The 11,564-nt window shown below is 53.3% G+C and overlaps 2 protein-coding genes and 1 long non-coding RNA gene across 4 annotated transcripts; 1 reads left to right on the forward strand and 2 right to left on the reverse strand.

Moving 5' to 3' along the window:
* Positions 1–604: 604 nt before the first annotated feature.
* On the reverse strand, positions 605–3,977 carry ATP6V0B (ATPase H+ transporting V0 subunit b). The gene is made up of 8 exons (XM_027537504.1): positions 3,801–3,977; positions 2,947–2,995; positions 2,631–2,714; positions 2,425–2,502; positions 2,148–2,217; positions 1,984–2,035; positions 1,586–1,776; positions 605–907 (listed from the first exon to the last, which is right to left on the reverse strand). The coding sequence occupies exons 1-8, from the start codon at positions 3,865–3,867 to the stop codon at positions 881–883; spliced, it is 618 nt and encodes a 205-aa protein (XP_027393305.1). The 5' UTR covers positions 3,868–3,977; the 3' UTR covers positions 605–880.
* Positions 3,978–4,034: 57 nt separating this feature from the next.
* LOC113890002 lies at positions 4,035–6,422 on the forward strand. The gene is made up of 3 exons (XR_003510394.1): positions 4,035–4,392; positions 5,416–5,544; positions 5,709–6,422. It is a non-coding gene; the product is annotated as an uncharacterized LOC113890002 (long non-coding RNA).
* On the reverse strand, positions 5,943–11,481 carry DPH2 (DPH2 homolog). 2 transcript variants are annotated; one of them, XM_027537501.1, is made up of 6 exons: positions 9,159–11,481; positions 8,849–8,961; positions 8,100–8,323; positions 7,219–7,902; positions 6,953–7,129; positions 5,943–6,871 (listed from the first exon to the last, which is right to left on the reverse strand). In XM_027537501.1, exons 1-6 carry the CDS (start codon positions 9,303–9,305, stop codon positions 6,747–6,749), a joined length of 1,470 nt encoding a protein of 489 aa, XP_027393302.1. In that variant the 5' UTR covers positions 9,306–11,481; the 3' UTR covers positions 5,943–6,746. The 2 variants fall into 2 exon arrangements, with proteins under 2 accessions (XP_027393302.1, XP_027393303.1); XM_027537502.1 differs by lacking the exons at positions 8,100–8,323; positions 9,159–11,481 and having other exon boundaries at positions 8,849–8,927.
* Between the last annotated feature and the right edge of the window lie 83 nt (positions 11,482–11,564).

The raw sequence follows: 11,564 nt of genomic DNA on the forward strand, positions 1-11,564 counted from the left end.
AGGGAGGTCAGGAATTTGTTGGCTCATCGATGGGAGCAGAATCAAAAGGCCCACCGGTGGAGATGGCTGCTAGTTGGGCAGGATGCTTAAAGGTGTGAATCGGTGTGTGTGGCAGGGGCTTCTAGGGGAACAGGAGGTTGGGTAAGAGGTTGGACAGGCGGGGGAGGAGCTGGGCACAGCCCTGGGAACATGAGGTCAAACTAGTTACGGGCATGGGATGCTGCAGGGATGAACACAGATGAATGAAAGGGTTCCAAGGCCCCAGAGGAAGAGATGGTTGGATGCCCGAGGGGAGAACCAGGTAATAAATGCAGTCAACTGGGGCTGAGCTGACCAGAGCCCTGAGGGAATGGGGTTGGTCACCTCCTCCCACAATCAAGCAAGGGGCCCACATCCCCAGACTCGCTCCTTCAATAAAGAGGGTTAGAGCTACAGAGGCCCCAGCCCAGCACCACTCCCTTCCCACCCAGGAGCCAGTGCTGTCCAGAACAGAGACAGCGTGTATGAACTGGAATGCTAGAGAGGCTGGCATGAAGTCAAGGCCTACAGGTCTCTTTACCCTTCTGTGAAAGGTGGTGGCGAAGGAATGCAAAAGAAGCAGCACTGACCCAGACCGATACCACCACATTTATTTCACAAACACTGGGAAGACGAGGTGGGGGAGGGACACAGGTGCGAAGCCACACAGCCACCTGCAGCCCCCTCCCCACACTGAGAATCCAGCCAGGCAGAGCCTCCAAGTCGGCAGGCAGCACGAAGTGAGTGTAGGGAGGGCCCTGAACACCAAGCCCCCTGAAAGTCTAAGGGGTACAGCTCCAGCCGTCCCGGGGAAAACCACAAATAAATAAGAGTGGGGCACGGCCCCACCCACACAGACCATCTAATCACCCATCTTCACTCTGGAGGTCTGCAAGAGAAGAAAAGCAGAAATCAGGCAGGGACAAAAAAATTGATTAGACAATGACATGTGACAGAAGATGAGACCCATGGCAGGATGGCCAGACCACAACCACGGATGACTGGACCACGATGGACATGCTGTGACAAACACAGTGAATGGGGACAGAGACAACTACGAGACTCGATGCAGAGAAGTGGCATGTGGACATGCCAGTCTCTTGAGAGTCAACTCAGTCAGATGCCCACAGTCACGCTCAAGATCCTCAGGCTGATCCTTAGCCACACTCACACACTGTCAGACAAACAAGATACACACATCTCAGACATGCTGTCCAACTGACAATACAGTCAAACACACCAAGACAGACCACAACAGACACGATCCCAACCTGGTCTAGACCGCAAAGACACAGAGGAACAGAAAAATAACAGAATCGGAAAAGAGAGCAAATCTTTCATACACAGAAACAATGTAACAAAAAAAGATGTTATCAGTGATACCATGTTAAAGACAGAAATAAATGGAAAGCTCAAAAGGGGAAAACCAGAAGATGAGAAGGAGGCAGCGAAAGCTGTTCAGGGGTTTTATGGTTACAGATGTAGAAGGGAGCACTGTGGCTCCTCCAGAAGAAGGGTGAGACTGCACTGGGGACAAGGACAGAGGCTCCCCAGGGGGATTCAGCACCTGAAGGATTGCAACGATGACCCCAAAAAGGCCGATGGCACTGCCAAAGATCTCCACGATGAGAATCTTTACAAAGAGGCTGGGGTTCTGTGCATCAGCCAAGGCGGCTCCACTGCCCACGATGCCCACGCAGACTCCACAGAAGAGGTTAGACAGGCCCACTGTGAGGCCAGCCCCAAACATGGAGTAACCTGGAGGGATGGAAAGGGAGCGCTGATATTGAACCAGACACAGGAAAATGAAGGCAAGGGTCCAACATGGACTAATGGGACCAGCCAGCACCCCAACTCTGCAAAGCAGGCCAAAGAATATCACAATGAAGAGTCTAAGCTGGGGTGTGCACTGGAGGGGGAATCATCTGTGAAGCCCCAATTTTCTGCCTTCACACACCCACCTACCTGCATGGTAATTTCGATGGCCAATAGCCTTGGGGTCAGTAGCACTGAAGGGCTGAGGGAGGCAGAGAAATAATCAGAAACCATTCCCTACTCCACTCCCCCTCCCCCACCAAGCAATATAAAACACACTGGAATTGAGACCCATCCCACCTAGTCTTCCATACCTCAGCCATGTTGCTAATGACAATTGCCATGATGATGCCGTAGATGGCCACAGCCTCACAGAAGATGATACTGGTAGTAGTAATGGGGGATTAGGGGGCGAAGAGGAGAAAGAGATGAGAAAGAAGCCAACCTTCCTCCCTGGAGAGTGTCCAACCACCTTCCTCCACTGACATCCCACCCCATCAGGAGGCCGGTGAGGAGCAGCATGTAACGTAGGTCAAATACACAGGCAGCTCCCACTTGGTTCTGACAACCTTACAAGGGTCCTACACTTACCTGACCAGGTTCTTAGTCTTGATCCTGGGGGCCTTCACCCCTCCTCCAATGATGGAAGAGCCAGTGATATAAATGCCCCTGATGGACAAATAAGAAACCAATGAGCAGAGCCCAAACTTGTCATTGCCCCCAAGATGACTAAGAACCCAAAGACACCCCCTGCTATGATTCAGCCCCCTTCCCTGTCCCATGACCCCAACACTCACCATGCTGCCCCAACCACAGACAAGGAGATAGCTAGGCCAATGCCCAGGTTTGACCACATGAAGGGGGAAGTCTCTGTCAGGAACCTGGTGCGCAGACAGGGAGAAAGACAATTCAGTCCTTATGGAGAAGTGGGCACAAAATCCACCCCGACCCTACTCCAACCCCTCCAGTCCTGGATGCTGAAACAAAACACTTCGTATTTCCCAATGGTCCACACCCCAGACAGCTGGGGAGCAGGAGCAGGTGGGGAGGGAAGGACTTCAGATCAGAGAGGGCAGGTGTCAAAGAAGCTCCTAGGGGAAACCTCTCCCTTACCATGCCACATCGAAGCGGAAGCCCAAGTCAAAAATGGTGTAGCAGATTCCTACAGCAATGAGAAAAACGGGGTTAGGGGCCTGCTCTCTAGACAGAAGTTCCACAACTTAGGCAAGAAGTTGCTGCCCAGCAGATGGGCCAGCTTCCCAAAGGTCTGCATACACCTAAGTCAAGACAGAGTCCTTTGGCTCTCCCCAAAATGAAAGCACAGCTGCCTATACAGATTCCTCTGCTCAGGCCTCCATTTTCTGCCATTCTCTCAAGAACCTATCTCCCTCTGTGACACCATATCCCAGACGGAGACCCGTCAAGGGGAGCAACCAGGAGGCCTGAATACCCTGGAGGAGGGGAGGGAGCAACAGCTCGGGCCAGGCCCCACCAGATGCAGCCAGCCCAGTCCGAGCGGCTGTTTACTCAACACGCTGTGGGTGCGGGGGGAGGGCAAAACGACCGGGAAAAAAGGAACTGGAGCAGCCGGCTCGCGACCCCGGCAGGCCCGTCAGGAGCAAGACAGGGAGAGCGCAGGAAGCCGGGGAACGGAGCCCAGTGACAGAAGGGTACCAGGGCTGCGATCGCTCGCGGTCCCCACAGAGCCCCGCCCGCGCCGCCCCCCCCCCGCCCCCCCCCGCCCGCCCCCCCCCCCGCCCCGCCCAACCCCACTCCTCAAGCAGCTGAAGATACAAGCCTCCTCTGTCCGGGTTAGGGGCCCAGACAGACGCGAGGCAAATCCAGGAGCCTGAGGTATTAGAACCCGCGTCAGGACCTAATACTCCCAACACTCCAACCTCCCCGCTGGGCTCCAGCCGGGTCAGCTCGGCCCGAAGCCGTCCCCGCCCTCCAGGGCGCGGCCTCACCCACGACGAGCAGGCAGGCCCAGAAGGCCACGAAGACCCCGGAGTAGAGCAGCACTAGCCCCGTCATGGCGGCAAAGACGGCGGGACGCGGGTCGAGGGGAGCCTGAGCTCAAACCGCGTCCCTGCGTCCCCGTCCTCCCCGTAGACCGTCGGCCCGCCCCGCGGTGTCACCTGACTGATCCACGTGACCCGCAGGCGTCACGTGACCTCACATCGGGCCCGGCGCTCGGTCGCCGGCGGTCTAGGAAATTGGCGACGCCGGAATTGCAGGCGCAGAGGATTGTGGTGATCGTAGTCTCGCGGCCCGAAACTTTCTTGCCGAATACCTCGATCGTTGCCTGGCCGGTCCATCTAGGGTCGGGCCGCACCCGCCTGTTGTACTCCCGGACACTCCGCCCAGCTCCGGCCCACCAGCCCTGCTTTCCACCCGAGCCTGCTCACCGCTGCCCTAGCTTAGTCTCCAAGCCAGTGCTGATCCCGCGGGCCTCCTCCCTGACCGTCCCACCCAGCTCGCGAGGGTGTCTGACCCGTCCCTCACTGAGCTCATGCTGTTTCCTCTGCCTGAAGCACGTTTCTTCGTGCTCACCCCAAGGTCGGCCAACACCTAATGATCTTAAGATACGTTCTTCCAGGAAGCTTTCCCTAGCCAGAGGCAGGAGAGTGCGCCCGCTCTAGGGTCTCCCGCCACCCTGGCGATTCTTACATAACTTCAATAAGATCATGTCACTCTCTTTAAATACCTCGGTGGCTCCCCTTTCCCTCGCAATAAAAACCATGGTCCTTATAATGGTCTACCAGGCCTATTACCCTGATTGCGTTGCCGAAGTTTCTTGCTAACTCCCTCCTCTGGCTGCCCTGTTGTTGTTAAGTCACTAAGTCATAACTCTTTGTAACCCCATGGACTACAGCACACCAGGCTTCCTTGTCCTTCACTATCTCCCAGAATTTGCTCAAACTCATATCCACTGAGTCGATGATGCCATCCAACCAGCTCATCCTCTGTCCTGCCCTTCTCCTTCTGCCCTCAATCTTTCCCAGCTTCAGGGTCTTTTCCAAAGGCTGCACTGGCCTCCTGGCTATTTCTTGAACACAATTGTACCCTCAATGCATTGCACTTGTTCCCTCAGCTTCTTCTAATTATTCACATGGTTCACTCAAAACTTCTTTCAGTCTTTGCTCAAAGTCTTCTCTGATCATCCTGTTTAATACTGTAGCCCTTTCTCTTACCCTCCTTCTCAGCGTTATATTGCTCCATAGCCCTTATTACCATTCTGCATACTGTTCTGATTGTCTTCTCCACCACAAAAATGTAAGCAACCATGGAAGGATTCCTAAACTGCTGATTTCCAGTGCTTGGCACACCCCAGGTGTTCAATCCATATTTATAGAATACATGACTGATGCTCACCTTGTCCCAATTACCACGATCAGTTTACAGAACTGCCTCTACCAGTAGACTGTGCAATCCTTGAGGGCAGAAATCACAACACCCTAACAGTGTTAGTCAGTCAGCTGTTTCTGATTCTTTGCGACCCCTGGACTGTAGACCGCAAGGCTCCCCCCATGGAATTCTCCAGCCAAGAATACTGGTATGAGTAGCCATTACCTTCTCCAGGGGAATCTTCCCGACCCAGGGATCGAACCCAGGTTTCCTGAATTGAAGGCAGATTCTTTACCATCTGAGCCACCAGAGGGACAATGCCAATATGTCGAGATTTTCAGCAAATGAAGGGAACTAACTAAGGTGAGTCATTTTCACTTCACCCCTCTAAACCCTTAGGATCTAGCAACTCCACTTTGCTTTAAGTACCCACAATGATGGTCTATGCCTGTGTGTTTGAGCATGGTGTACCCTTTGTCCAAATGTCCTTTTCACTCCATTACTTCTGATTTGTTTTTTCCTTCAAGAGATCCAGCTGAGGTAACACCCTCTCTAAGAAGCCTCTTCTGGGCTCCAGCTGCCTCTGGGGACTTCCTTCCTCATAAAGAATACTGCTTCACCCTGTGGTAATTGCCTTTTTAGCTGCCTCTCTTCCCAGCTACACTGTGAGGGCAGGACTCCTCTCAAATATAATTCAGATCTCAACCCACAGGACCTGTGCAGGACTTGCAGTATTTGATGAATAAAAAGAAAACAAGGAGAAAAATTATCTGGTTTATTCAAGTTTCTGTGACCTCCCTGAAAAACAAATTGGAGTCAGTGTAGACCAGCAGTGCCCAACAGAACTTTCTGCAGCGATAGAAATGTCTTGGAGCTGTGCCGTCCTCTCATGTGGCTATCTGAGTACTGAAATATGATTAGTGTGACTGAGAAACTGAGCTTTTAATCTTAATTCAAATTTATGTTTGACAACCACATGTATTGTGTAGCTAAGTGTAGACCAGTGATTCTTAACTGGGGATGCTTTTGCCCCCATAGGGGACATTTGTCAACATATGGAGACATTTCTGTTTATCATAATTAGAGAGGGGTATGCTACTGGCACCTATTGGGCAGAAACCAGAGATGATGCTAAACATCCTATAATACACAAGACAGCCCATCACAAACACTTATCTGGCCCAAAACATCAACAGTGCCAAGGCTGGAAAACTGTGGTCTAAACATCTAGCACCTGCCTTTGAAAAAGACAGACCCTCAACTGCACAGCAGGAACCTGGATTGGCCAGAGGGCTTGGGTTGCTCCCAGGAGAACAGATGGCCCAGAGGCTTCAGGGAAGACCTAAAGCTGTTCCCTCGTCAAACAACAGACCTTTACCAAGCAAGTATGGGCTAAGCCTTGTGCCGGTGCCAGGACAGGACAAGACAAGACAGAGCTGGAGCCTGTCCTCAGTGAGGGGCTGCCTCAGTGAGAGGCTCCTTCAAGGATCCTGGCAGAACAGTGAGGTTGGTGCAGGGAGCACTAAAGGTCTTAAGTCCACCTGTGGCTCTGGTCCCACATGGTATCAGCTATTTCCCTCATCCTCATAGGCGATGGCAATTCCTCGTCTTCCGCTTACAGCTCCCGTCACCGGCGTCTGACCCAGGCTGGGTTGCAGTCCTTTCCAGCTCCGGGAACTAAGGAATGAGGCTGCAGAGGGAGGGGGTTGAGGCTGAATGAGCTGAACAGGGGAGAAGGGTTCAGATGGGAGTGGAGATCTGCCACACTCACCTGCAGGGCTGCTCTCAGCCAGCTCCAGCTGGGGCTTCGGGGTCAGGGCTGAGCACCCAGGATCATCTGATGGCTTCCAGGCAGGTGGGGGTCGGAGGTCCCCAGTAATGAGTGACACATCTGGGGCATCCCATAGCTCTGAGTCAGGTGGAGGGAGGGGCACGTGGAAGGGAGAGCCTGGAAGGGAGGGAAAAAAAAGATTCATAGTGGCCCCCCAGCTTCATGCCCCAAGTGTTTCTAGTTTAGGCAGTGCCCCCACCACTCACCAGGCAATAAGTCCGTATAATGTGTGAGGTGGGGAGCCAGGCCTGGAGGTGGCCATGCAGGGTTGCAGGCAGCCTCCAGCTCACATGGTGCTAATACAGGCCTGAAGAAGCTGCCAGAAGGCTGGGGGGCAAGGGTACCCAGAGGACAGGCCAACAGCACAAAGACATCCACCTCAGGGAAGTTGGCAAGCTTGGCAGGCGTGGGTCGCCCAAGGGCCAACACATAGCTACGCTTGCCAGCAGCCTGTGTCAAATTCCGCAAGTGTGCCAGGGCCTCCCGGTGTCGGGCCACACCCAGTGTGCCCGCCAGCAGCCCCACCACACGGGCATCTCTGGCCCTCTCTATCAGATAGCGTCTGCGTGCTCTTAGCCGCCCAGCCCGGACACCTTCATCCTGAGTCCGGCCTGTATCCGGGCAGCAGGAGGAGAAGGGCCGCCCTGGTGCCCAGCCCAAAAGCAGCCGGCTTAGGTCTGGGTCAAGATCAGGGTCAGAGATGGCCTCAGAGCCCCCCACATAGAAGGCACCATACTCTTCCAGACACCTCCCTGGAGCCAAAGGGAAGCGGCGCCCAAAACGCTCCAGGGGCTCAGGATTTGGATTGAAGGAGCCTGCTGGCAGGGGAAGAGCTGGGCTGGAGACAAGCAGGTCCAGGTACCGTGGGCGCAGAAGGGTGGCCAAGGCCTCTGGAAGAAGAAGGTGGTGTCAAGGTTGGGGCCTGGTAAAAAGGGATCCCCCTCATCCCCAGGAGACTGATTGGGACCCAAAAGGAGAGGGTGGGGCCCAGCCCATGTTGAGAACTCCACAGGAGTGTACTGAAAGGGAGGAATAAGGCACAAACTGGTCAGCCCACCCTACCCGCATGCACAAGCAAAACCCTCACCCAGGGCGTGGGCACAGGATGGCTCACTGAGCAGCACCACAGGCGCTGTGGGGTCTGGGTTCTGGGCCTCAAAGGCCTTAGCGCAGAGCTCCAAGGCTACAGATCGTTGACCGAGGACGAAGGCCACGGGCAGTGGGCGGGCAGGAGGGCTTAAGCAGGCAGGGCCAAAATGTACAAGGGCCTGAGCTCCAGCTTGCTCAGCACCCAGTACATCCACACAGCAGCTGCAGGGGAGATACCATCATGAGAGAGCTTCTCATTGAAAAAAGTATTGCTGTCATCAATGGAAAATGTGGTCAGTGAAGAAAACCATGTTATGAAAAGACGGGGTGGGAGCTGAGTGGGACATTCAAGAGGAAGGGGACATATGTTAAGCTACGGCTGATACGTGTTGATGTATGGCAGAAATGAACACAACACTGTTAAGCAATTCAGTCAGTTCAGCTGCTCAGTCGTGTCCTACTCTTTGTGACCCCAAGAACCACAGCACACCAAGCCTCCCTGTCCATCACCAACTCCCAGAGTTTACCCACACTCATGTCCATTGAGTCGGTGATGCCATCTAACCATCTCATCCTCCATTTAAAAATAAAACGAAAAGACAGTGTCACTAAGAGCGAGTATCAGGAAAGGAATCATCATCATGAAGGAGAAACAAAGCTACTGAGGGGCAGACACTGTCATAAAGGAGAAACACCATCAGCCCTGGATCCCTACCTCACCCTCGATACTCAAGCTGAAGTTCACACCTGCCATAGGCTGTGTCTCCCAGAATGAACATCTTCGACCCGGTAGCCTCCTCCAGTAGTGCTGCCACGGCCCCAGCATCTCCCAATAGCTGGTCAGGGAACTGCAAGGCCACCTGTAAGCATGTACCATGGAGTCAGAACAGCCTCTCCTGCACCGAAGGTGTCTTCAAGGGAAACCTTTAAGGGAGTCCCTACCTAACCTTCCAAGCCTCTCCACCCTGCGAAGCATCTACCCCATTCCCAGCCTCACAAAACTACCCCAAGATCCCAATCCTCTGGCAGACCCCTCCGCTCCCCAACGTGCCCTCACCCGCTGACACCCCAGGTCGCGGACAAATCCAACGACTCGCTCCAGCTCGTACACTCGGTCCAGGTCTCCAAGAGAAGTGCGCAGCCCGGCAGAGCCTGCCTCTCGCTGCAGCGCCGCCTCCGCAGGGCTGCTGAAGGTAGACTCCATGAGGCACAGTTTGGGTGGCGGCAGGCAATGGGAACCTCCCTCCGTCAGCTTCAGGCCCCGCGTGCTCAAAAACAGCCCTCAAAGGGTCAGAATCGATTAGTGGGGATGGTGGGCGGGGAGGCGCTGGGGAGTTAATCTACCCTAAGCCCTTTAGCCAGCTCCTCTCCCACGACAACTCCTGTTTCTCCGCTTTACCACTACACATGGGCCTCCCCCGGAGACTACTTCCGGGTGTTTGAGGCGGGACTGACGGCAATTATACCCGTCTAAAACTGAACTGAACTGAAAACCTGCATGGCCAATCCCCGCCAAGCCATCCCGAGAACCAACGGTCAGCCTCTGAGCCTGAAGCCAATCGGAAGTGCCTCAGAGGAAGAGCGGAGGCTTGTGGGTGTTGTAGTTTTCCTGGCTCTCATCTCCTGGCGCTCGTCTTCCAGTTCAGCCTCTATTCCCCCTCAGACACACCGATTGCCTGAAAGTAACTACGCTGGTTTGAGCAGTTCCTATCCGCCTACACTGTTAAGGACTTCCCGTGCACTCTATCACCTTGGGAGGTGGCATTGCGTAATTTTTAAGTGAAATACCAAACTGCCTGGGTTTGAATATTGGGCTATGCCACGTAACTACTTACTCAAGTTATTCAACGTCTTTATGACTTGTTTCCTCAGAAGGAGGTTATAACAGTAGTACTTTTAATAGGATTGCGGGGGCAAATTAATTTCGATATAAAACTTCATAAAGCGGTCCTCTGCATAGCACATGCACTGAAATCATCCACTATTATCCTCACAGCAGTCTGTCCATTAGGCAAACATGGAGCACTTTTTGTTCGCCAGGGACTCACATTCTGAGTTTAGTCTTTGGAGTAAGAGTTGTCCCATACTACAGAATGATGAAACTGTGGTTCAAAGAGGCTAACTGCCTAATAAGACACAGCAAGTCAGTGACACAATCAGTACCAAACCCAGGTCTGATTTCAGAAACTCTTCTTTACACCCTACATTCTTCCAGGTTTTATATATATATACATATATAAAACATTTGGTCATGACCGGGAGGAAGAAGACACCTGGGTGTCATGTTACAGAAGAAAAGGACAAAATGTGAAACAACTCCACATACCCCAGGAGAAATGAAAAAATCAAAAGCTGTGAATGGGGTGGAGGAGGGGTAAGGGAAAGAGCACAGGGTAACTTCAGGGAATGCCATGAAAGGGAGGCTGATGCTGGCTGGTGTGGGAAGAGACTGAATGAGGATGAAGAATGTAGGGCACAGAACTTACAGAGATTGGGAAAACAGGAGAAAGACTGAGACAAACATGGGAGTAACCAGTTCTCCTATCACCTCCAGGGAGACTCATGGCTCAAGCCTGGGAGTGAGGAAAACCCAGTCCTCCTCTTGCAATTTTACTGAGAAGGCTGGGGTGCCTGAGAGGCAGCAGGGGTGGAACTATGGCTGAGACAGAAAGGGAGAGAACCCTGTTAAGGTAACAGAACAACAGCAGGCCAGGAGCTGTCCTTGGTCCTGACCAAGCTCTGCCCATCATGTCAGGTACCACAGAAGTGGGGAGCTATGGGTTTGCAGACAACACTAGGGCTTGCCTTCCTCTTCCTCTGGGGGCCACCATGCCCCCTCCCCCACATATTCAGCCCTGCTTTCTATACCTCTCCTGAACCAAGTGTAAGTTTGGGTGCCTCCATAACCCCACACAAGAAACCCACCTTGGAATTCAAGCCGCTCTCTATTTCTTCCCTTCCAAATGAGCCCAGCCTCACCTCACCTCCAGCCGAAGGCCCCAAGTCCTTTACCTAGGAAACCTCCCACTGCCCTCAGAAATGGAACTTCCTCCACGCAGCCTTCCTCACTGGTTCCATTCTCCCAGTTTAGTGAGTAGTATGGTTGCTATGGACTAGATCAGCCTTTGTTCAGACAGAACGAGGCATGACACAATTAGTGGTCTAGTATTCAGCGCCGTTGGTTAAATAAGTGTATGCATGCATAAACACTGGGACTAACTTAATTTGGGGGGCAGGTTGCTGACACTACTGCAGTCACCACCTACCCTGAGGGCAAGGGCAATATTTGGATGGCTCCAGTCTAGGCAGCTTGGCTGCAGTAGTGCCCCTTCCACTCTAAACCTAGAGGTTGGCTCCATCATGCCCTACCAAGGCCTGGGTCCAAGCCTCCTCCCATTCTTCCCCCAGGTTGTCTGAGATCACCCAGTCAGGTGGTAGTGGCAGTGGAAAGGAAGCAGAGACA

This window comes from Bos indicus x Bos taurus, chromosome 3, assembly GCF_003369695.1.
Source record: "Bos indicus x Bos taurus breed Angus x Brahman F1 hybrid chromosome 3, Bos_hybrid_MaternalHap_v2.0, whole genome shotgun sequence".
In the NCBI taxonomy this organism is placed as follows: Eukaryota; Metazoa; Chordata; class Mammalia; order Artiodactyla; family Bovidae; genus Bos; species Bos indicus x Bos taurus.